A 25756-nucleotide genomic window follows, 5' to 3' on the forward strand; every position below is an offset into this window, starting at 1 on the left:
ATGTTGTGCCGTAACAAAAACGCTAGGCGTAACTAAAAGAGACGTCCGCCTACAAGCCAAGCCGTGATGATCGTGCAATTGATGTACGTCAAATGCCGCTAGCGTTAACTTGAAAGAAGAGAAGAATAACGTGATTCGCGAGATCAGAACGCGCTACTGGGTTGCCGCGCGCTCAAGCGTTCTCTTGTCTGCGGTGGTCTGATCTCCTCCTGGGCCAATGCAACGCCGAAAGCAAACAAGATCTGCCGAGGTAAGCTAGTCTGCAATTCATCGTTGCTTTGCCGGTTCCTGAACTAGCTGCCCAGCGGTCAAATCCCGCTCCGTGCCTTACCGTGGTATGATTGGCTGCGAGACTATCATTGACTAAGTACGGTATTAACCTTGAACTAGTAACTCTCTGCCAATGGTTACCATCTTTTATCATGTTCCTCAGACATGCCCGGCTAACTAGATGTCAGTGGAAGAGGTACACTGTCGTCCTTTATGAAAGGGAACACGCGAGCGCGCGGCCTGCGCTCTGCGAAGGCTGCCTACGGTGCCATCAACCGACAGCTAAAGAAAGCACGCCCGCTTTTGGCGTCATCTATTGGCATACAAAATAACGAGTCATGACCGGTGGACACGCGCTGCTAGATTACGCTCGCGCTTCGGTCACGCAGCGGGCGATGCCACGAAAAGCGGACGTGCTTTCTTTGCTCTCGGTTGATGGTGCTGTACGCAGCAGGCGCAGAGCGCAGGCCACGCGCTCGCGTGTTCCCTTTCATAAAGGACGACAGTGTACATACATTGCTTAGAAATTGAAACGCTACCGTCGACCTCTATAACGGCTAGCGCTTTTCTGAGCCATTCGTGATTGCTGGGTGTTCGCCCGAGGGTCAAATTCCGTCACAGTACGGGTCCTTTTCTTTCGTTAGCCACCGTAATGAACTATATCGATGTGCTCAGCACTCAGATGTCGCCATGCCGATAATCGCGTTTCAGTTGCTGAACGTGCACGTTTCTTCTACTGATAATGAATGGATGATGATCCCAGAAGAGTCCCGTATGTACTTTTTGTTCGGAGACGCCCAGTAAAGACACGAGCACGGCTCGTAGCCACAACAAGAATGCCCCCGTTTATTCGATCCGTCCCCGTCCTATGCATCTCATGACAGGGGTCGCTCCCATGCCCACAGCGCCATCCATTAGCAACTATACAAAGCACTCAGCGTCCAATACATCTTCCCTCCCGGGACAGTTACAGGTTCAACCTGCGCGGCGGTTTCACGGTACGGCCACAACGCGTACGCTTAGGTTCACCACACTGCGGCACACTTGCTTGCACAGGTAAAGTTTGCACATCAGGCGAGGGAGGCATCTCTCCAGGCGGCACAGGCACAGGGGATGCGCATGAAGCACTTGGTGAGGATGCTTCCGGCGATGACCTCAAGGCTGGTGCTCTCGGTGGACTTGAAGCCAAGGTTCCATGCGTTGGTGATGAAGCCATAGTTGTTTGTCCTTGGGCATCTTGGTCAGCCACGAACGGCACCAGATGGCAACGGTTCCTCTGGACAACACCACTGGGAGTCTCAACCACATACGACCTTGGTCGCTGAGCTGGGCTGAGAACACGACCGCTGCAACCTATATCTTTTATCCACACTTCCTCCCCTATATTGAGAGGAATCAGAGGAGCGGCACCGTGACGGCGATTGTAGTCCTGCGCCTGTTGCAACTTCGGAGCAGTATTCTGTGCTTGAAATTCCTCGTGATTAGGTAAGGCCGGAAGAAGTCGTTCCGGCAGAACCGGAAGACGAGTTTGCAGTCTCCTCCCCATAAGTAACTGAGCTGGAGAGACGCCCGAAACTCCAGGTGTGTCTCGGTATGCGAGCAGGGCGAGGTACGGATCCGAGCTTTTCTTCAGCATATCCTTCACAGTGCGCACCATGCGCTCTGCCTCCCCATTACTCTGAGGGTATCGAGGGCTGCTGGTCTCGTGGCAGAATCCATACGCTCGTGCAAAGTTGGCGAACTCCTGGGACGCGAACTGAGGTCCGTTGTCTGTCCGCACAGCGTCTGGTATCCCAAAGCGAGCAAAACTACTCTTGATGGCAGCAATGACCGCTTTTGCTGACGAAGTTCCCAATGTGACTACTTCGGGAAATCTGGAGTAGTAGTCGACAATCAGGACGTAGTCACGTCCTTCCAAGTGGAACAAGTCGATTCCCAGGCGTTGCCATGGTCTTTCCGGTGTTGGCGTTGGTATCAGTGGCTCAGAACGCACGGCTCGAGTCTCAGCACACTTAGCACATTGAGTCACAAGGTCTTCGATATGCTGATTGCAATGGGGCCACCAAACGCACTCTCGGGCGCGCTCTTGACAGCGGCGGACACCTTGATGACCTTCGTGCAGCAGTGAGAGGATGTCCTTGCGTTGAGGCGACGGGATGACAATGCGGCGATCCAGTAAGAGTAACCCATCGTATACACTCAGTCTTTCTCGCTCCTTCCAGTATGGTGCTAAATGGGTCGGAACTCTCTTCTTGGACGGCCAGCCTCTCTCACAATAAGTGATAATCGAAGAGCATTCACTATCTTGAGCTTGAAGACGACGGATCTCGTCAAGCTGGCCTGCCAGTTGTGGAGGTAGATCCTTAAGAACTTCCCCTATATAGATTTCCAAGCTGCTGACCACTTTGGAAGTTGGCAAGTCGCAAGGCGCTCGTGATAGTGTGTCGGCTGTAGCTAGCAGTTTTCCAGGAACATACTTGACAGAGAACTGATAGCGCATCAGTTTAATCCGCATACGTTGAATTCGAGGTGGCAAGACGTCCAGATCTTTACTTGAAAGGAGGGCTACAAGCGGAAGATGATCGGATTCGACCTCAAAGCTTAGTCCGCGTAGGTATTGGTCGAACCGGGTGACAGCCCATGTGACAGCCAAAGATTCTTTTTCCGTTTGACTGTAGCGTCCCTCTGTAGCAGTAAGAGATCTGGAAGCATAGGCGACAGCACGTCGAATTCCCGAAGGTTGATCCTGGAGTAAGACGGCTCCGAGGCCATGAGAGCTTGCGTCAGCCGATACTACAGTTGGGTAATGGGGATTGTACATAGCCATACATACGTCAGAGCTGAGCAAAGACTTGATGTTCTTGAACGCTTGCTCTTGGTTGTAACCCCAACTCCATGCGTTGTTCTTGTTGAGGAGAGCACGAATAGGTGCAGAGATCTCAGACAGGTTTGGAATGAATCTAGCCACATGGTTTACCATTCCAAGTAATCGACGAACACCACTGACATCCATTGGTGGTGGAAGATCCATGATAGCCTTCACTTTGTCCGGGTCTGGACTAATTCCCTGCGGGCTGACGACAACTCCTAAGAACTTGACAGAAGAGACTCTGAATTGACACTTCTTTTCGTTAAGAGTGACGCCCGCTTGAGTCAAACGCGCCAAGACGTCAGCTAGACGCTCGTCGTGCTCTTGACGGTTCCTACCGAAGACGAGTATGTCGTCTATCATGTTGACGACTCCAGTGATGCCTTCGAGCAATCTTGACATGAAGCGTTGGAAATACTCGGCCGCTGTCGCAATGCCAAAGGGAAGACGCTTGTAGCAATAGCGGCCAAAAGGTGTGATGAATGTTGTCAGTTCTTCGCTCTCACGAGTGAGCTTGATCTGGTGGAAGCTGGATCTTGCATCGAGCTTAGAAAAAATTCGTGCCCCACCCAGCTGGCCTAAGATGTCTTCCACTGTTGGCAGAATGTAGCGTTCCCGCTGGATAACCTTGTTAAGCTTCGTCAAGTCGACACACAGCCTGTACCCGCCCGATGGCTTCGGCACAACGACGAGGCCTGAACACCATGCGGTAGGCGTGTCAACCTTGCGAATGACTCCTTGGGTTTCCATCTCATCCAATTCCTTCTTCACCTGCTCGAGTAGCGGTAGAGGTATTCGTCGAGGAACACTCAATGAAAAGGGGCGAGCGTCTTGAGCAACGCGAATATGGTATTCTTCTTGCACTTCCCCGAGGCCACGAAAAATTCTAGCTTGGGGTGACGGAATACCTTCCACAGAGTCCAAAAACTGAACGATGCCCAAGTCTTCAATTGCCGGTAATCCCAGAAGGTGTGTCGTCTGGTTCTTGATGACATACAGTCTTTGCACAGAGACCTTGTTATGCCACTGCAAAGTAGCAGTGAAAGTTCCCAGAACGCACAATCTTTGATTTCCAGGACCAGACACTTCGGCGTTCACTTTATCCAAAACGGCCGGTAATCCTGGGAAAGAAGGCGATACCACCGTTACTTCTGCTCCCGAGTCTATCTTGAAGTGAGCGAGGTGACCATTCACATGAATGTCGGCATATCGTGCCCGACGCGTACTGAGCGCGTGAAGTTCAACTGAACCTAACAGCTCCTTCCGATGCTTGGCCCGGCAAACAGCAATAAAGTGACCTTGCTTCTTGCAGAAATTGCAAGTGGCCTTGCGAGCTGGGCATTCTTTTCGAGAGTGTTGACCACGGCCGCAGTAATCGCAAGTAGACCGAGTTGGCTGCACAGACTTGCTGCGACGCGGTGACGCGTTCTTCGCGCGTTGCGCCGCGTCCACGTTTAAGCTGTCGAAAGCCCCGCTCTCGCCGAGACCTGCGCGGGATTGACGCTCTTTTTCGGCTGCTTCATGAATACGCGCTTGGCACAACGCTTCCTCTGCCGAAAGTTTAGTACATCGACACAATTGATCCGACAGCGTCTCGTTCCGCAATCCAACGACAAACTTGTCTCGCACAAGTCGGTCTTCGACCCCGGCGTTGTTGTACCCACAACGTTTGACAAGATTCCGAAGTGCCGTAAAAATTCGTCCACCGGCTCGCCTTGTTGTTGTACTCTGCGGTGAAATCGACGGCTCTCGTAAATCTCATTGACAGGGTGAACAAAATGCGAGGTGAGCTTAGCCTTGACTTCCGCAAACGGGAGATTTTCTGGAGCAGACAATCCTAGCGACGACAAGACGCTACGTGCTTGAGAACCCATGCAGTATAGAGTGTTCGCACTTGCACCTCGTCGGTAGCTGTGTTGAGCCCTGCAGCAAAGGCGTAATCTTCGTACCTTGTTATCCATGTTGTCCATTCCCCCGGGCTTGTGAAGTTGAACGGCGACGGAGGCTGAAGTCCCGGCATACCGACGCGCACAACGTTGAGCTTGGAAGTGTCTGCACCGGTTGTCGGGTCTGTCGAGTCCATAACTGCGCATTAGTCGCCCACTTCTGACACCATGTTCGGAGACGCCCAGTAAAGACACGAGCACGGCTCGTAGCCACAACAAGAATGCCCCCGTTTATTCGATCCGTCCCCGTCCTATGCATCTCATGACAGGGGTCGCTCCCATGCCCACAGCGCCATCCATTAGCAACTATACAAAGCACTCAGCGTCCACTACACTTTTAATGAAAACTGACTAAGCGAAACAATGCTACGTGTGCTTGTCATGTTATAGCTGCACATGCCAGATCAGATAGCCCGTGGATGCGGTTCCTGCTGTTTTCTTCCAGAATAGCCCTTCCACAAAGACAGCGCGATAGGGGCCAAGTTACACGGCAATGATTAGGTGTGGGGCTGATCCGTGCGAGGTCTTAACTTCGACTGCCAGCCACGGTGACCTCATTTAGATGATGGCGGAATCTTGGAACACCCGTGTGCTTCGAAAGCCAGGTGATGAAAAGAACGCAGTCCTCCAGTGCGACATACGAAGCGGCTGTAATCTTTCGTCGCCTGAACGCTTCGCTTCGCGATGATTCGACGCGCGGCAGCACATGGTAGCTGACAATCAAAGAGCACCACTCACAGATTACACTGCGCTTGCGCGAAAACTGCTCGCAGCCACCGGGCGGCACTGGCGCTGGATGGCTGCGACCCACTCCGACGCTTCCTTTAACAGTGGACCGCTGCGTACTCAATACTCCGCGATTTAATTCCGATCATTTGTAATTAGGTGTTGTCGGCAGGCCATAGATATTTTTAACATTAAATTTGATTTACTTTTTCGCCCAATTCCCCTTCAATGTAATGTTAATAAATAACGGCTGTTGCTTCGCAGGATCCTAGCGCGGGACGGAAGAATCTGGCAACGGAGACTTCGCGGCATCGGGAGATCAGCGAAATCGACGTCCTTCGGAAGACGCCTGTCGCGGGCGCCGCAAAGGCTTCCTCGTGCCGTCAGCAGGCCCTGCGTGGGCATGCTGGCAACGATGGCACTCGGCTCGGCCAGTTCCTGGCGCAGCTTCGCGCAGCTACGCAGCACTGGTGCAGCAGGTAGCCGACGAGAGGGTCCGGGTTCGCAACCTGAAGAACGAGATGCTTACGCTTCAGGACGAGAACGTGCAGCTGCAAATGGCGCTGAATAGGGAGCTCAGAAAGGTACGTACGCTTTTCCGGCCGTCTTCACGAGAAACAGAGGAGGGTGCTATGCGAGATTGCAGAATCTAAAGTGAAGTTTCCGTCGAAGCTGTTCGTATCGCGCAATCCGCGCATTGGGAACTTCAGTTGCGTGAAATTAGGGAATGCATTCTTCGATGTCCTCTCCACCTTCGACGCTTGCGATGCTGACGCGGATGTCGCGGGTTCTATCCTGGCCGCGGCGGTCTCACTTCGATGGTAGAGAAATGCTACAAGCCCGTTTACTGCCGATGTGAGTGCACGTTAAAGAACATCAGATAGTCTAAATTTCCGGAGCACTCCGCTATGGCGTATCTGATAATGACATCGTGATCTTGGCTCGTAACGCCCCAGGTGTTATTATCATTATTATTGTTACTATTATTATCAAAGATTTCGGGCACTGGATCAATTTTCAGCAAACGCTCTGTAGTTCACTCACACGACTTGAACAGCTTGTGCACTTGACTAATGACGTCGACTTTCTTTCGAGGAGTGAAATAAAGGTCACCGATGCGGCACTTAGGGCACTTTGATAATCTGTCTTGAAGAGAGCTAAGAGCCCACAGAAACCATTGCAAAAAATGTACACATATATATCTGTGTCTGCATATGTGTGCCTATTTTTGCCCATGTTTTCTGTGCGCTTTTAGCTCTCTTAGGGAGTGACATGTACGCCTTTTGCGGAAAGCGCTTTCTAAGTTTAAACATTTCAATTCCTCCCTTGAAGGTTTCCAAGGCAGCGCTGGTAGCAATTTTTTGCTATTTCGTTTACCTCTTACGCCGTTTGCTGATAAACCGTCGTTTTCGTTCAAAAATAGTTATGTCCCGTTTCATACCTGATTACTGTACGTGTTATATGGAAAAATTGGACCCGTAACACGCAATCCGTACGGCCTTTGCAGCTGGAGACCCTCTGGAACGAAACGGAGGAGAGGAGGAGGCCACCCGGCATGTCGCCGCCACGGCCGGTACCAAGGCCGTCTCTGCACCACGCCGGACACTCCCAGCACGGCGCTCATCCGGCGCCACCCGCTGTCCTGCCGTTCTACATGGACGACGTCGTTAACGCGGACGTAGGGCGTAACAGCTCGTCTTTCCATACCCGACGATCATGCCTTGGAATGTGAACGAGAACGACATCCTGGACTTCGAGGAAGACCTGCAGCAGTACATCTCCTATGGTAAGCTTTTTCTTTTGTTGAAGAATGCTTATGAACACATAAGCGCAGCTACGCAGCACGGTGCAGACGCCACATAATATGGGTTCATGTGTTTCAGGTTGTCGATGAATTCACCCTCGCGATGCCGATCGCTAGCTTCCTGGTTAGCTCAATTGGTAGAGCGACCGCCCCATAAGGCTTTGGTCCCGGGTTTGGTGCCAGGACCGGTACAATAAGAAATTTTCTTAGAAATCGGCATGGATTTCCTTATGGCTTCGTGCAACAAGTGAGAGCTTGTCAAGTTCACCATTCTAAACCCTTCCGCCACCTTGCGGGATTCCGCAGAACTGATTCGCAATAATATGCGTTTATGTGCTTCGTGTTGTCGATGAATTCATCCTCGCGCTGGCACTTTCTAGCTTCCTTGTTAGCTCAGTTGGTAGAGTGACCACCTTGGAAAGGCCTTGGTCCTGGGTTAGATCTAAGCACCAGGACAAATTTTCGGCAACTAAGCTTTCTTTCTGAGAAATCCGTATGAATTTCCTTGTCGCGTCGTGCTGCACACAGGTGGCTGTTCATTTCCATATGTTCACACATTGCTTCATGAACGCAAAGTCATCCTTAGCCAACGCCTGGCCTCTCAAGCACCTGATTTCCGTGATATATTCGTTGACAAGTGCGCGTGCAGCTTGTTCATATGCATAATAAATTCTGCGACTCTGCGGCGCAGGTGGTTCGTCGCCCATCGAGAACTACATTGACAGATTCAGCTCCTTGTCCTCGCTCCTGTCTTTCGGAGGGGCCGCGGAACCCCTGGGCACAAACCCGCCCACAAACGCACAGCGCTTTCAGTGGCAAGATGAGCATTGCCAGCGCGAGCAAACGGAGCGCCAACAGCAGCAGGAGCGCCCGCAGATAGGACAGCGTGAACAAGAACAGCAGCAGGCAGAACGACAGGCACCGCGACAGCGAGACCGCCAACAGCAACAACTACAGCGACAGCAACGGCAGCAGCAGCAGCCGTTTTTACTGCAACAACAACGCAGCATCTTTGGCTACCCACGCGCGCGCCGCCAGGAGCAGTCGGCACCCGCTCGCGCCGCAGTTAACAACGAGAACGACGACGCTGAACAAGAACTAAGGGCAGGCCAGGGCCGCAGTCAGCCAAGGCGATGACGTCACGGTTTCCAACCGACGCCGCGGAAGCGATGCTGCGAACCTGGAGTACGAACAGCTGCCGCTGGACTGACACAGAACGCGCCAGATAACCTGCTTCTTTCGCTGGATGTCTGCATGTCGTGCCGAAGTGCCGCAACACTGACAGATCTTGGCTTGCAGCTGGCGTGGGTTCTGGTTCTTTGACTGCCGCTCACGGCGAGGCAGGCGTTTGGGGTTTCGTACGAGAAGCATTTCGGCGAGTGGGTACACTGAGAAGGAGTTTCGCATAGATTAAAGTTGCTGAGCCGTTAACCCGTCGACTGACGGCGTAGTAGCACCCGTTGGACAATTTGAGAACAGCAAGCAACATTGGATTTTGCGAAAGCACCTTCCACTAAATGTGTATCCGCTGGTAGAATGCTTTGTGTACGAGTTAAGTGCGGCAATGACTTAAAACGCTAAATGATGCTGGGCCGCTCTTAGCGCGTAAATTTGGCTCCTAGAAGGCTACGCTCCTTGTAGTGCGTCTTCGCTTGTCAGTTGTACGTTGCAGAAATCATTGCGCGAGCAAGCTTAGCATTTTCAGGAGGCGTGCTCCAGACGTCATATGGAGGAAAAGACGAGAAATATTTTACGTAGTATTGTATCACACACACGTGCGCAAATGTTCATTTTAGTGGCGAGTGGAAGAAGAACGCCAGTATTATCGACGGTTCCCGTAGTCAATTTGTGATCGTTCTGTCGTATCACAATATTTTTTGCCTAATTTTCTTAAGCGTTCGACACCAACACGCCTTCACTTCCGTTGTGGCATGGCTTCGAGAGCATTACACACTTGTTTAGGTGCACAAACTAGTGACTAGATTCTTGCTAGAGCACTGGACATAGCGAGTCGTTTCATGACATACACTTTCGTTAATATCCATAATATCGTTCATATCGAGATTGATTGGCAGCCCCAAAAATCATGCGACGGTATGGTAAATCACGCGACTCCACCGACTTCGAAGGATTTCAAGGTTTGTTTTGGGTAATAAAATGCTAATATTTATATTAATACTCAGTAGTACTAGGTGGACGCCGTAAACGTCTTATATGCATCACGGCGACCAGGCGTTGTAGCTTGAAACCATAGCAGTTGCGCGTCGGATCCAGACACACGTCTTCACAGGTGAGTCGCAAAATCCCTTTATTCCTGCATTCCAATCCCAGGATCCAACACAGGTGGTGCCACCAGACAGCTGGTAGAACACAGGTGGAACCACAACGGGGAAAGAGAAACCGGTTTTTTAAAGGCAAAAGCCTCAAACGACCATGTTTTAAGGCCGTGTGAGGTTCAAAAAAAAAAAAAAAAAAAGATGTCTGCTGCGCGTGGACTTAGTTTACTCCGTCTTTGCAGCATTCGCGTGAGTAAAAAAATCGCGTCAGCGCGCGGGCGAATGCCCACTTGGACCTTCTGATGTCCGATCCAAGTAAGAAAAAAGCAAAAAAAAGTAAACAAATAGCAGATTGAAATAAGTATGTTTAACAAAAGTAGAACGCACGACCAGGGTTGCCAATGGTGGCTACTTTTCGCCAAATTGGCGAATTTGAGAGGCCCGTGGCGACCTAAAATTATGAATGGCGACATGGCGAATTTTTGGCGATTTTCGGCTTAGGTCTCCACCGAGTTTTGAATCCTAAGCTCAGTGTCTTCCCAACGAATGAGCGGCAGCATTCTCAGTACTTTTCTTGGTTTTAGACCAACGAGTAGAATGTGCACATTACGCATCATTCGGTATGTCCGTCCTGTAACTCGTGTGTACCTCCTCAATTCAACTAGAGAGATAATAAAACGTTTATTTGATGTTCTGTGAAAATAAGATCAGTGAGTGGGATCCTTATTTGGGGATGCCATCTAGATGCAGGAGGTACTGGAACGTCCCCCAGCGACATTCTAGCAAAATGTAAGTCAGCGGACTGCCCTGCAAACCGCGAAAGGGCAGTGATTGACTATAGGTTTATGGCTTTAGGTGCTTAAGCTTATCTGAAGTTTCGCATCTGAAGGGGCAAGACGACAGGTTGGCCGCGTGTTCCGACCATTTGTTCCGCCAAAGCTCCAACTGCTCTGAATAGCTTGGCGACTTATTCACTGTTGCAGTACCCCCAGTTCAGCTCGCAAAGACTGTTTTGGAATAGCGAACAGAGGCGGATACGTGGCTATTTCTGCAATAAAAATTATTTATTGAGGCATTTTTCACTGTTCTCGGTGAGCGTGTGCAATAAAAACAATTGCTATATAACATTTTACATTGTTATACAGCAATAACGCATCGGATTGACGCGTGTAGATATAAGTAACTATAAGAAAGGGTCAGTGATGTCCGGTATCATATTAGTTCACACTGAAAAGGTGTAAGACTCACTAATGATCGGTTCCTGCAAGATTTCTGTCATGTTACCTTCAATAAATCTTTTAATCCTTTTAATTCATATAGGGGTACGTAAAGCTGTCTACAAATAATGCTTTCACGGTTTTCGCCCAAGGTTTATACCCCACTTTTAGCTTTGAAACGAGAGGACAGGGATGGAAGGATATCATGAGCGTTTCGTTCATTCACCCTTGCGCCACCACGCACATCTTGCGGCTAGTCGGAGAAGCAGCACCATGCACTCCCATGGTGAAGCGGGCGATACGAGTGGCATCGAGAAACGTCAATATAATTTAAGGGTCTTGGATGGTACTGTATTCTACGGGGCTATACGTGAGTGGAAATTTTTATTACTGGGTATGCCGCACATATCTAGAATGGCTACTTTTTTGGCGAAATTTGTAAAAAAAATGGCGACTTTTGGCGACTTTTTGCTCGTCGTTTGGCGACATTTACTCGAAAGTCAGTGGCAACCCTGCGCACGACCTAGAAGCAAATATAGAACATGATCATGTGAAGGTACTCAAAAATGTGCTGACATTTAATACTAATCGTAACATTGTTCACTTCATGTACCGGTTGCGTAATAAGATAACAATCAGGTTGTGGAATTTTTAAATAGAGACTACACTGAAGAAGTTGGGTTCGGAGTAGGAATCTTCGGATGAAATTTGCTTCACCACTAGGCCTTTTTTTTTGCCTGATTATTGTTGAGTTCTCGTGTAATCATTACACGCCAGTATTTCGTAAATGGCCCGTCTGGCGCCAGTCGATTGCAACGGTGGTAGCGGTACATTTAGGTCCGTGCTTCAGACCGTCGCCACTGCCACGTCTATTCATATTTACATAGGTGTTTCATTACGTAACCGCGTGAAACGAGAAAGGCAATCTCGCAAATTGAACATGAACATGATCGACCCCGAAAAAACGATCGGTCACAAGCAGTACATATATACGCCCGTCACTCGTCTCTTCTGCAACGCGTCACAACACGTAGCGAATGCCTCACAAAGGTTCAAGCTGATTAAAGAATGCGTCCAATATGGCGGCAGGGCACTGACACACACTAAGTATTCACGACGTACTGAGGCACACACACACACGCACAGCACTAGATATTCACGACATAAGCCGTGGGCGTGGCTCTGCCGACAACGTGCAGACGGTCACTGTCAACATCACCGCTGCTTCACGACCACGCAGACGCTGGGCCGAACGAACGACAGGAGGTCGTTCCGATGGTTTATGTAGGTAATAGAACGGGACAAAGAAATATGGACCGTTTCGTTCGTCACATGGTCAGTCTGTCGCAAAGATGCCGTCGCCGCGCTGGAAATTTCATCGCGCCCTGCGACGGCGACGTTGAAGGGACACGCCTAGCCGTTACTACGCCATGGCGCGCATGTCGCGGGTAAGTCCGATCGCATAGCCATGCCGGCCAGGCAACGGAAACGTGGTCGTGAAGTCTTGCAGGCTGGCGAGCGATATCCGTATCCTGCGCGAGAATATTCAGAGACGGGCGTTTAAAAAATAAACAATGCAATCAGGCGTTTTTACGCGCTAGCAGCAGGATCTCATTACTGAACGCGTGGCAGTGGCAAAATACGGCAGGACATCCTGAACTCGAGTTTAAACCTAAGTGCATCAACGGTGTTGCGATTTTCACGGATGCAAATACGGACGAGCTTGCACCCACAAACCATGAACTTAGCAACGCAGTGCTAAAGCGCCTAAGCTTAAACAAATGCAGCTTAGGAAACCGCGTAGTAGGTGAGTATTGCATCGCCAATTTTTAAGCCTCTTAAGAGGACTCATAATCCGAAGAACCTTAAACACTACATAATGCACCGAAGAAAGTTCGAGCTTATTCACTATTTGTGAACAGGCAGAAATACATTTTGCACAAGACAAGCAGTGAAATGCTTGCGTGTGAAAATAACTCAACGTTGATTTGTCTAATAAATATTCACCGACGATTGCGATATTGCCTAATGCAAAATCTGAGCGCAGCTTCACGTTCGGGCAAAGCCCACTGTGTTTGAAATTTTGGCTTTCCACAAGGTATTTACTACGCCATAAATCATAATTTTTGTCAAGTAGGACAGCACCCAATAAGCCATTATTCGTCTTTCTGCGGATAAGCGAGGTAGCCGCTACTCATCTGTACGGTATCAAATGCACTTTGTTGATGCTGAATGTGGCTGATGACGATGATGAATTATGGCTGAGCACTTTGCAGTCGGTGGGAAGCATTTAACCACGCACTCATTGCGTAACTAGTATTGTGTCCAATTAGTAATCCCATTCGATCGTGGGTATATATTTCTCATTTTGTTTTTTTATGTCTATGGTTACTTTTTCTTGTTCGGCGACGGCTACGGCGCTCAGCGCAGGAACGGGCGCCTGAGAGCTGCGCTGTGATAATTTTTATGCAGTAGTCATCAAAACTGAAGATATCAGATGGTTCGTTGGCCATTTTGGTGTTAGGTGGGCACTTGAACATATTTGGTTCCTAATTTCTTTGTTACTCGGTGATCATGCTAACGATCTCGATCCGAAGTGCCGAAAAATGAGGCAAGTATTGCGGCGGACTAAATACGTTGATATAATCCTCATAGTTTTGTTCGTGGTATGTCTTCCTCGTACTCTTTTTCAAATGACACAGCTTTTTATCTGACTGTAAATTCGGTAGTCGCAAAACGATCTCTATTGGATTTAGCAAGGTGGAGGATAGCAAGGCGCGAATAGAGGGACAGAACATGAGAAAAACAGGCGACCCTATACAGAACACACGAAAAACAGACACCCACAAGCTCGCAAGATGAATCCTCGCCAATTAGCTCAACCATCTGTTGTTCTTAGCAATCCTGACTTAAGAAATTACGTACGCAAAGAAGATGACGATACACATTCTGTTGTCTATCACTGCCATCAGCCGTCCTCACTATGCGTACTATTTTGCGTATCTGTAATCGCATCTGACTTAAATTAGGCGTCACAGAAACACGCGGAACAACCCATGACCGCATGCAACGCAGTCAACCCGCGCTGTTTAATTGCTTACTTGTCCCGGGGTGAAATTCCGTGAGTCAGGAAGCGGTGGGTTGCGTTCAGAGTTGGTAGCGGCTCGCAAGTATTCTGTTCAAAGCAGGAGAGCCCCGTAAGCAAGTTACAAATAAATCGCAGAGTGCATTTACGTAAGCTGACGACAGGCGGCGCAAGTAGTTCTACAGCGGTGACTACTGGTCCGAAAGTGTCTCTCTCCGTAACGACTCGATGACTCGGAAGGACTCACGCCGATATACACGGCGACGGCGGTCATCATAGGCGTGCGCAACAATTGTGATGATAAGAGGGAAAGGGTGGCCTCCTCCCCTTTCCCTAATCATCTCAAGGGTGCGCCAGGTCCACCCCATATCTTGACTCATTTGGACCTGTCTCCTCACTGCTTAACGTGCAGGGTTATGGACAGGCAGGTTTCTGCCGCTAATGGCGGTAAGGGACATGTGACGTCACATTCCAGGAACAGTTTACTTGCCATCATAGCTAGCAGAAAGCAGGGGATCAAAGGCAGGCCTATGGGAGAAGTACATCATCCCTTCATTTTCAATTTTGCATTCACCACGAAGCTTGTTTCCTTAGTCAGCCATCGGGGAAGTGAGGGGGGGGGGCTGAGAGAAAGCCTTCCCTTCCCAACTACGGAGAAAACCGCGCACGCCTATGGCAATGATCCTTTCATATCGTCGCATTTCGAAATTTCAAAGCCCTACTCGTGATGTGCGACGTTGCTTTTCACAATGGCTAAAGTCACGTTAAAACATGAGACGAGCTAAGACTGAGCACACATTCTTTCAAAACTTTCCATTCGTCATTTCATACTCAAATGCCACAATGTAACGTAAGAGCTAAACTTTCCACTTGGTCTATAATTTCTATCTTCCTTTAACCGAACCCGTTGTGGGCAGAAAACCATGTACATACACACTTCAATAGAATACACCCTGTATAAAGAATTTTGCGAAGTGGTTTTGTTGTAGCAAGGCGGGAAAAACACAGCCATTAAGTTAATTAAAAAAAAGCTGCATATATCCCCATGTCAATCGTACCTCAGCGTAAAAGATGAACGCCATTTGCTGGGCTCTGAAAGGGCTGAAGCCACGCACGAATATTCCGGAGTCATTTGGGCTAGCTTTCGCAGTAATCTTCTTGTAAAGCTGCGAAGCAGGAAAATGAATGCATACTTGAGAAAAGTTTCGACACTTCGTCTAAAAGATTCGTTGCTGGGCCAGTTGGTTAATCACAGTATTTAAGGAAAAGCAGCAGGGTGGTTATATCGATAACAGGGTAGATGCGCAGTTTACTCTTTTCTGTGTATGATCTGCACTCTAGTTCTTGCCTGTCTTGAGGAGTACTTTGTTGAAAGCTCCTGTCTTCTATACAAAAAACAAAAACCTGTTCATTCCAGCCCCACGACATTAGAAGAAAGTTAGAAAATTGCTCTGTAATCTATCAATCATTCTTTCACGAAAAAAATACAAGGTAAACAATTCCGGCGTATCCCACGCATTCTGGCAATCGATTTCATGCGAAACAGTCAGCGAGTAGCTGCATATGCAGCTACTCGCTGTGCATATCGAGGGCTTCGCCGTTAAGTTGACAACGCCGGCGTGTAGAAGGTAGCTAATTGTAGCTCCGTGTAGAGGTAGCTCCGACGTAACGCCGACGCTCACGTTACAGCATAGGCGCAGGTTTTCTCGAGACGAAGTGTAAGCAGTGTGTACAAGTACCCCTTTAAAGGGACACGAAAGAGAAACAATGAATTCCTTCAGATGGATAAATTGTGCTTTGAGAACTCTAATGTCATTAATTTCGCCATCATAGGTTTATTAATAGAAGAGACAATCAAGTTCAAGGTTTCATTTTTAAATTTCAAGCCGAAATCTCCTCGCGTGACGTCACAGATTTCAAAGTGCACTTATCGTATTTCGGCGCCATTGGCTCAACAAAACCACCTGAAACTTGGTATGTTAAGCCTATGGCGCCCTCAGAGGACAATGTACTTCATTTTTACCGATTAGGAACTACGTAGTCCCTAGTAGGCGCCGTTAAAACATGTGACGTCACAGCAAATGGTGCGGAAACTTCAAGGTGGCGTCGCCACCCACATTTTGTTTTTGCGCGTTTTCTCGCCTACTAAGCGTCTTCTCGCAGCAAGCGTGGTGTTTTTGGGATTGTGAGAGTACTTTACTAATATGAGAAAAATCCTTTTGCTCTGTAGTGTCCCTTTCACGAATCACTCGAAGGACATCGCACTCGAGTAGGAACACTTGTTACACATGACCTAACGAAGACCAGTCGGCATGCTGAAACGACGGCGCTGTGTTGAGATTTTTCATTTTTCATCATTAACCTTGCACCTTCGTATGAGCTTACTGAACTCACTTTGCCAACATTGTTTATGGAAAGTACTACGTTGCGTTTCCTGCGTAGTATGATTCTGTTTAAATTAACAAACACAGTGTTTGGTGCCATTCTCTGAACCTTTACTGTGGATGATATTTCCAGTTCGCTCTGCTGCATCTTCCTTTTGACTTTTTAGAACGGTCACAAGTAAGTTTGATCACAAAAGCGCAAAGATCGTGAGAGGCAGGCGTAGCGTCACTTCTCACAGATAGCTTTACCTCGAGATAAAGATCGAGGGCCAATCGTGCTCCGACGATCTCGGCCAACACCCAAGGGAAATTGGTTTTCAAAACCTGGAAGAATAATAAATGAGAGAACCCTCATTGCAGGTAGTGCACTGAATAAAAAACGAAAACTAGAGTGAGGCGTCCGCATTTTTTTAGTCAACGATGTGACGCCCGCAGAAAATGAAGCCAGGAAAATTATGGAAAGGATTATTTGTATTTTTAATTGAAGCGTGACAATCATGATCTAAATGCAAAATGAAAAAATCACAGCATATCCACGGAGTGAATGATGATGAGTGGGCGAAGCTGCGGAGGTTCATCGGTAAACCGTGAATATTCCGTGAATTCTGCCCAGTACATCATCACCGACGTGAGATCGGGCGCGTTTATAATAAAGGTTCGATGAGTTATGACGACTTGCAGCTGACTTTAATTTTACATGTACGCTGTGAATTTTCATTGTTTAGAAAACCATTGCTTTAGAAAACATCTGGCGTCTTTCGGTAAGCAGCTGGCGTCTTTTCGTTTTGCTTTAGAAACATCTGGCGTTCTTTCGTTTTGCTTTTAGGAAACATCTGGCGTCTTTCGTTGGTTTATTTCATCAATCAACGGCGTTTTGAACAAAATTTTTATTGTTTAATCACGCACAGGAGAAATCTCACCAGGCACTACCTTGGAGGTAAACAATGGCTGCTAATGGGAATGAGAGACAGAAGAAGTCGGCTTTTAGCTAACACTTACACTTCTACTTCTACTAATGTTTCCTACTGGAACATGCCAATGGCTGCTAATGGGGAATGAGAGACAGAAGAATTCGTCTTTTAGTTAACGCGCACGCTGCGAATTTTTTATTATTCAACAACGCACAGGAAAAATCTCCCACCGGCACCACCTTGGAGGTCAAGATCTGGTACTACCGTTACGACTGGTTACGCACTACTACGACTACGAGGGACGAACGGGTGCCGCCTTAAGGAGCTTCGCCCCTAAAATAAAGTGACGAAAGCAAGTCGAAGCCAGTGTGGTTAGAACTCACTGTCTTTTGATTAGGCATGCGATGCCCTATACAAACTAAACTACGCCGGGGTCGTTTCCTTGCCCTCATTTTTTATCAATTCTCCATGTGCATTAATAGGAGTGTTAGGCAGCGCCATTTGAGGCCATGGTGGCGAACGTGGTGCATTCATTTGCCAGATCGCGCCGTGGAGCACACCCTCTAAGCAATAAACCTTCTCATGCTACCGAAATGCATCATCCCTGCATAAACGAGACCCTCGCTGTGGCATAATTGAAAGGAGAGGAATAGATCGGGCTGAACGGGGGGTGGGGGGGGTACGGGCGTCTTTTAATATATACTCAATCATGTGAAGCGAATAGACAATGAAGCCAAGAATGCATAGATTGAGTTACTTGTAGTTAATTTGAGTCTAGCAGTATTGATATATAGTGCTTGTTTACAATATTAAAGGCAGTGACAGTGCGCTTTGCACGAGTCTACAGGAGTATGCTTTGGAAGCATCAGCGCACGCATTGCTCTGAAATCAGCACTGTATGCAAGCACACACACGCCTGTGCGCAAGCCCTACTGTCAGTCATGACTTCCGGCATTTTCTCTCGAACATTAAGCGGAAAAGCTTGTTTTCTCTGCTAAAAAAGTCGATGTATCCCAATGCTTTTTGCGTCGCGCTGCTCGGCTTAAGCATGCTATCCAATTACCAATTGCCGCGGCCATAGATGAAGGCGAAATGCGAAAAAAAAATACAGATCGTCCATTTGTATTCAGGAGCGCGTTAAGGAGTCCTAAGACTGAAAATTTATCTGGAGTCCCTAACTGCGTCGTGTCTCCAGGATATCGTCTTCTTAAAATCTATTTTCTTAGTTGACAGTGGCAGACGTGGAAGTGTGACCTAAGAAGCTCGTGCATACTTGTTATAATTGTCTAAAATTTCCTTTTCCTCTAAATGTCGCACACTGGCTTATCTAATTGCCATGTTGTTTATACTTTATAAAGACGGAGGCCTGCACTCACCGTGTAGTTAAGAGGCGCGAGAAGCCTGTCCATGTATGCCTTCATGAGGCAGTCTTCCAGGACGTTGAAACGTGAGGTGGCGTTTTCAGTCCATGATGAGAAGACGGTGAAGTTGTTGAGCGAATATGATCCTGACACAAAGAATGATTTTGGTCAAATTGAAAAGAAACAACAGTTTAATGCATCCGCGTTCATGAAAGTGCGACAACTATTTTGCGACGATCAACCACATGCTTGAACCACACGCCATTTTTTGAAACTGATAACTACTTTCGTAAAGCTGCTGAAATTATTTGTCGTCGCAAATTATGACTTATTTTTAAATGTGAGCACAGCTACAAACAACTTCCAAGTTTCCGCACACGAGCTTATCTTCATCACACCTAGAATATTCATGAAAAGCAACCTTCCCGTAATGTTTCTCACGTGAATGACGTGAGAAACACAGCTACTATAAATATTGCAACTTGTCAGCATTACTAATGGTGAGCAGCGGTTATTATATTTTTGATAGCGTAGAACATATGGAGACTAGCACGGATATATATTTCCTTCAACAAGGTTATAACATCAGACTATAAAGGAGGAGCGTTTGGTGAATCAATTAATAGCGGAGGTCACTTTTATTCTACTAAGCAAAAAAAAAAAAGCGGTTGCACAGGTTACATACCTTGCTTAAGCAGCAGCTTAAGTACTTCTTCTAAAGCGTCCGGTAGGATTTTCACAGCGTAAAATCGCCTGTAGGAAGAAATCTCAATTTCACTTAATAAGCATCATCGGACGCTTAGTGAGGTGGACTCTGCCGATTAACTAAGAGTGCGCTCTTTTAAAAGAACATTGTGCAAAAAAGTTTCATATCATGAAGGATATACAGCGAAAAACACAAAAGGCATAGCTTTGATAAAACGAAACCTTAATCATGTGCAGTAAGGTACGCTCATCAGAACTCAAGGTTAAAATAAAGTTGTTCATTAGCTGATCCTTATTGCGTTAGCGAGGCCCCGTTGTTCCGACAAAGTTAAGTACTAGCAGTGTTCCGTTTACCCCATTACTGTCTAAGTATTCTCTTTTCTAACGACTGCAATGTGCGTAAATACGGTATAAAAACTTTGGTGTTTTCTGCTAGCTACTAAAGAGCTCAATCAGCTGTACCGCTCGTGCATGTTTCACCCGCGTTTATTACCCCGTTTTGGATTTATTAGCATCAAAATTATTTCGCACGAATATCACGTCCTCTAGAGCATGAGTGCTTGGGGAGCGCTATGCGGTAGTGCAAGAACGCCTCGCAGGACTGGATACCACCGTGGCCTCCGCGAATGGCTCCGGCAACGCGGTGCGTTGCCAGAGCTAATCGCGAAGGCCACGATACCGTTCTCGCGTAGTTCTTTTCCTCCCTTTCGGATGGCGCTACCACCGGTGTGTTTAGCTGATCGCTAGTATTATACTTCGTCATGGGTTTGGCCATTTCGCCTTCATGTACTGGTTTTGAGCCCTGTTAGCTTCCAAACTCTGACTGATTCTCTGATCGGTGATTGTTTGACTTCATTGGAAAGCAGTATTACAACTTGTGTTGTGCCATAAGTGCATAGTATTTTCTATAATTGTTCTTTAAACTGCAGCAATAACGATTGTTTTAAGATGACTCATGTGTAAGTGTAAATATATGTTGGGGCAATTCCCTTGAAAAATTTTACCTGTCGTACAATAAAAGTATTGCAAGAGACAGCAACTATACACTACAGTGAGATTGTAAGTGAAAGCATTAATGCCGATAATGAATAGAAATGGAACTGTAACAAACCAGTTTATTCATGTAGTATAGTTTTAACGCCGTCTTAAGTGACTAGTAGCATTTAATGGCTGTTCTCTGATACGAGGAGTAGTTAAGCAGAGACGGCAAAAAACAAAGAACTTACTTTAGAAACAGCGCTAAAAGACGGGACAAAGAAAGGACACAAACCACGGCGCTGACTAACAACCAAATGTGTTTTATTCTTCCAGTCTGCCTATATATACTCCGCCACAATCTCAAGGAAACAAAAGCACAGAAACAAAGAAAAAATTGATTAGCCTGCGCAGAGGCTCAAAAATCCTCAATCGGACAGAAACGTCAACTCCTTCGGAAGGAGGGAGATCGAGGGGAGGCTGACACATGCTTCTCCGCCATTATAGATATGATACGCTTAAGAAATGACACGCGCCCGTTCATCATGGTACTTCGACAGGAAAATGGAATCTTTAAAAGATGGCTGGCAACCACATTCATTACAGTGAAGCGACAATTGACTATCTCTGGCTTGTTTACAGACGTTGTTCGCATGCTCGCGCATACGGTCATTAGCGCACCGCCCCGTTTGTCCAACATAGTAACGGCCGCAAGAAAGAGGTATCTTATACACAACACTATCACAACATTCCACGTACTTCTGGCGATGCTTCTTGCTGCATCTACCAGTACGTGGAATGTTGTGATAGTGTTGTGTATAAGATACCTCTTTCTTGCGGCCGTTACTATGTTGGACAAACGGGGCGGTGCGCTAATGACCGTATGCGCGAGCATGCGAACAACGTCCGTAAACAAGCCAGAGATAGTCAATTGTCGCTTCACTGTAATGAATGTGGTTGCCAGCCATCTTTTAAAGATTCCATTTTCCTGTCGAAGTACCATGATGAACGGGCGCGTGTCATTTCTTAAGCGTATCATATCTATAATGGCGGAGAAGCATGTGTCAGCCTCCCCTCGATCTCCCTCCTTCCGAAGGAGTTGACGTTTCTGTCCGATTGAGGATTTTTGAGCCTCTGCGCAGGCTAATCAATTTTTCTTTGTTTCTGTGCTTTTGTTTCCTTGAGATTGTGGCGGAGTATATATAGGCAGACTGGAAGAATAAAACACATTTGGTTGTTAGTCAGCGCCGTGGTTTGTGTCCTTTCTTTGTCCCGTCTTTTAGCGCTGTTTCTAAAGTTAATCATGAACCAACCAGCCCAAATTCGTACCTTATTAAAGAACTTACGAAGCGAGCGAAAGTTCTTTTGGTGGGAGTTGCGTCTTTACAAGAGAATAAATAGTCGAACATCGCAGCTGGCGGCGTTCGACGTTACAGAACAAGCCACGAACTAGACTTGCGAAGTTAATTATGGAAAACAATGCGCAAGCTGTGAAAACAACGATTCACTTATAGACACAAGACATACGTCTGCTATGCCTATTTTGAACTGTGCTCTTGCAGTCAGAGGAGTAATGCGCTAAAATGGATCAATCTTCTTACCTCAGGACTGGTGGTGCCTTCAGAACTTCTCCGAAGTACGCTGCTGGCACACCTGTATAAAAAAAAAGGTAATTTTCCTGCTATACCTACTATATTCAACCATACATTTTTCAATTTGAATGTATGGACATGAACGTTATTGCTTATAGAATATTGTAATGTGCTCCCTTGTTATAAAAGGCTGTGCGGCAGCGAAACTTGTCACTTCAGTAATTTAGAAGAGTACTTACTTAGCGTGTTGGCGTCATGCGAGTAATGAATCTTGTAATCGAAACTCTGCATATGACGCAATCTGAAAAAAAAAAAACGTTCTACATAGTATTACTGCAAGGTCATATGAAAATGCCCTTAACCAACGTCACCTAATTACGAATGATTCAGAAGTGTTCGTTTTTTTATTATTTATAGTATCATCTACAAACTGTGCAAGAGACGTGATATTTCGAGACGTGGCAAACACTGTCATGTATGTGTTATGATGTTACGTTGGTGTTACGCTTTCTGTTCTATAACTGGTATATTTTTACTGACACGCATAATTTTAAACAGCCAACACACTGAATAATTACTTTCATTAATTTCATTTCTTGTTATTCGCTTGCTGTTCTTCCTCAATTTCAATCTTTTGTTTTACATTTTTTATGCATGTGCTAACAGGAGGTCCCCCTGACGGTTTTTTTCTTTGGGACCTGATTCTGTATTATATTCACTTTGTATTTGTATTGCTTTATTGTAGTATACTGTATGGATAAAAAATGAAACAATCTACACCGCACTCGATGTTTGTTTTACTATAATGCTAGCTGACTCGCACGTGTTCGGTATACTCTAATCAGCCACTGTATCAATGAAACTATTGAGAGAAATGGTACCACATATAATCAGTGAAAAATGTGCAAAAATTCACTTTAAAGCCAATAAAACCTATTGAGAATACAGTGGAGGACATTGAAATATGCAGCGATTCACAGGCAGCCTTAAAGCCAACGATTCACCAAAGGGCAGTGCGATCAAATAAATAATTTCTGCTGGCATGACTTCCGCCTTCTTCATTACGTCCGCATGCTACACGGTGAGAAATTGACGTCACTCCAAACATCTCCCTTTGTAGCTTCAATATGTTACTCAAGCAGTGAATCTAGCAAGACACATTGATGCAACGGCTGAAACCGTCTCATGAATATAGCCCGGTAAAGTTGGCAGCAACGGTTTGCTTACAGAGAGATGCCCGTGTGCACGTGGTTCCAGTGGCTTCGTAGAACAGTCGCCTTGGCTTCGACGAAATGCAGAATGGGCGGCAGTGCGGCAAACTTCACGTCATAGTGCTACAGAAAGTAGAAACGTCCAAAACTATTATTAGACACATTATACTTCAATCAATGATGGTAAGTTCGTGCGAGACATGCCTAAAAACTAAGTCACCACAGGCATGAATGAAACAGCTCGCACACCCAGCTGCATTTTTCATTGTAAGTCAGCGTCTGTGGGCAGACATGTGCCACTGCCCTTCAAAAGAGAAGTCATAATAAAAACAGGCTCTCAATATCCAGAAAACAGCCAAAATCAGTCCCACGCACAGAAATATACGTTTGAGGTTAACAAGTCTCCAGCCTGTAAAGGACACGGAAACACAAAGCGTGAGTTTGTATGTATGTATGTATGTATGTATGTATGTATGTATGTATGTATGTATGTATGTATGTATGTATGTATGTATGTATGTATGTATGTATGTATGTATGTATGTATGTATGTATGTATGTATGTATGTATGTATGTATGTATGTATGTATGTATGTATGCATGCATGCATGCATGCATGCATGCATGCATGCATGTATGTATGTATGTATGTATGTATGTATGTATGTATGTATGTATGTATGTATGTATGTATGTATGTATGTATGTATGTATGTATGTATGTATGTATGTATGTATGTGACTCCATTTGAGGAAGCGAACAAATGGAATTGACTTAGAGAAAGATTGACTTGAAAAAATCAGCAGCCTGAGCAAGTGGACTGGCTGAGCCAACGGATCCTCTAGAAAGATGCCTGCGTCGTCGCTGGCTATCCCATCCCGTTGCAGCCGCCCTGCCTTCAGTTGTCGTCGCTTGCTGAAGGATGGCGTCACGTTCTCCCCTCTTGTTTTAAATGGGGCTGGCGTATTGTGACGTCGGGTATGGTAATGTGCGCATGCGCAAATGTGTGTTGCAAGCGACCATCGCAAGGATCGCCAGCTACCGCCTCCATTAGAAACGATGAAGGAGCGAAAGGGAAGAGCAGGAGGTTTTTGGCTCACGCGGCAGGCATCTTTCTAGAGGCTTAGCTGAGCTAAGGCACAATATTTTTCGAATCATAAATAATAAGACTCTTTAAAAGTATTGCTTGATGCTGACGCTCCCCCGACGCTTCCTTGGCTCAACGATTGATCATAATTTCGAACTTCTCACTTGCCAAGGTGAAATACTCTCATAATCACCTATGCAGCTGATCTTGAATGATTTCTTCAAGTCAAACTTATTCGAACTTTTGGCTAAAACTAGTCAGTTGGAGAATGTTAGTGCGAATGCTGGACGCTCAGTTGACGCTCCCATTGTTCAAACAGCGTCGCAAATTTAATACTTCTTCCTTGAAAAGGCCGAACGCAATAACCACCATCTATGCAGCTGACCATTCATATAGCTAGTGCCGCACCTCGCACGTCCACTTGAAGACGTTGGGCTCTTGCAGCAACGACGCCGGAATGAGGAAGGAGACGTGCATCTTTTCCACCTTTGAATGAATAAAAAGATACAAACTGCAAGGCAGTCGCTGTACATTCATTTTACTGAATGACACTTCAAACTACGCTTGTTGGCAGAAAAGCGAATCGTTATTTCGTTCGTTCGGAATCATGCGCACAGAAATGCGATATTTAGGATACCCACGACAAAAATTATGAGATCCTCCAATGTTAGTGGAGATGAACTCACCAAAAAGTATGTTATTTTTCGATGTTTTTAAGTGTTTACATGCAATGAATACAGTATAACAAGTCTGAAGGTTCGCAGGCATATTCGATGAACACTGAGTTGGTGAAAAAAGTGCGACAGGCAGGCACTGTAACAAAATATAATTTGTCTCTTGTAGTCACGCATTGTTTGTGATGGCAATAGATTTGCTGGAACTTTAACAGAGCTGTATTGAAACTTAGAAGGAACATTAAGTCATCGTGTGGTTCCATGTGTAACGGAAAGACATGACTCACCTTGGCTAACAACTTTTCCATCGTATCTTCGTCTAACCATGTGAGCCGCTTGGTATAGCTGAAGAGGACGTCCTTGAAATCACCGATCCACCATTCGAGCTGCGACGGCAGAAGGGTTTTACAAACACACCACGGCAACCATCTCAACATACGGTGCTACGGCTCAAAATAATAAGCTGAATCTCTCTGAAGAACAAAAACGTACCGTTTCTGTTATGCTCGGTACTCTATTGGCTATTTGTCCATCACCCATTACCCTAATCTACCTGAAATCTACGATAATCTACCTAATCTACCATAATGACGAAATGCCTCCCTCATAATGGTGGATATTGTACTAGACATAGTGGAGGCATGGTGGGTAGGGTTGCGTT

The 25756-nt window shown here is 46.6% G+C and overlaps 1 protein-coding gene and 1 long non-coding RNA gene across 2 annotated transcripts; one reads left to right on the forward strand and one right to left on the reverse strand.

Moving 5' to 3' along the window:
• Positions 1-7527: 7527 nt before the first annotated feature.
• LOC125759420 (UPF0746 protein DDB_G0281095-like) lies at positions 7528-8752 on the forward strand. Its single transcript, XM_049418175.1, has 2 exons — positions 7528-7597; positions 8307-8752. The coding sequence occupies exons 1-2, from the start codon at positions 7528-7530 to the stop codon at positions 8750-8752; spliced, it is 516 nt and encodes a 171-aa protein (XP_049274132.1).
• Positions 8753-15251: 6499 nt separating this feature from the next.
• Positions 15252-22182, reverse strand: LOC125759668 (uncharacterized). The gene is made up of 5 exons (XR_007417289.1): positions 22131-22182; positions 19535-19602; positions 18865-18995; positions 16827-16901; positions 15252-15359 (listed from the first exon to the last, which is right to left on the reverse strand). It is a non-coding gene; the product is annotated as an uncharacterized LOC125759668 (long non-coding RNA).
• Between the last annotated feature and the right edge of the window lie 3574 nt (positions 22183-25756).

The sequence above is a fragment of the Rhipicephalus sanguineus genome, chromosome 8, assembly GCF_013339695.2.
Source record: "Rhipicephalus sanguineus isolate Rsan-2018 chromosome 8, BIME_Rsan_1.4, whole genome shotgun sequence".
In the NCBI taxonomy this organism is placed as follows: domain Eukaryota; kingdom Metazoa; phylum Arthropoda; class Arachnida; order Ixodida; family Ixodidae; genus Rhipicephalus; species Rhipicephalus sanguineus.

Bases quoted from the DNA above. Each gene is read 5' to 3' on its own strand.
- LOC125759420 (XM_049418175.1), top strand. From the start codon at position 7,528: ATGCCTTGGAATGTGAACGAGAACGACATCCTGGACTTCGAGGAAGAC. The intron at 7,598-8,306 runs GTAAGCTTTTTC...TCTGCGGCGCAG, and splicing joins GCAGCAGTACATCTCCTATG to GTGGTTCGTCGCCCATCGAG.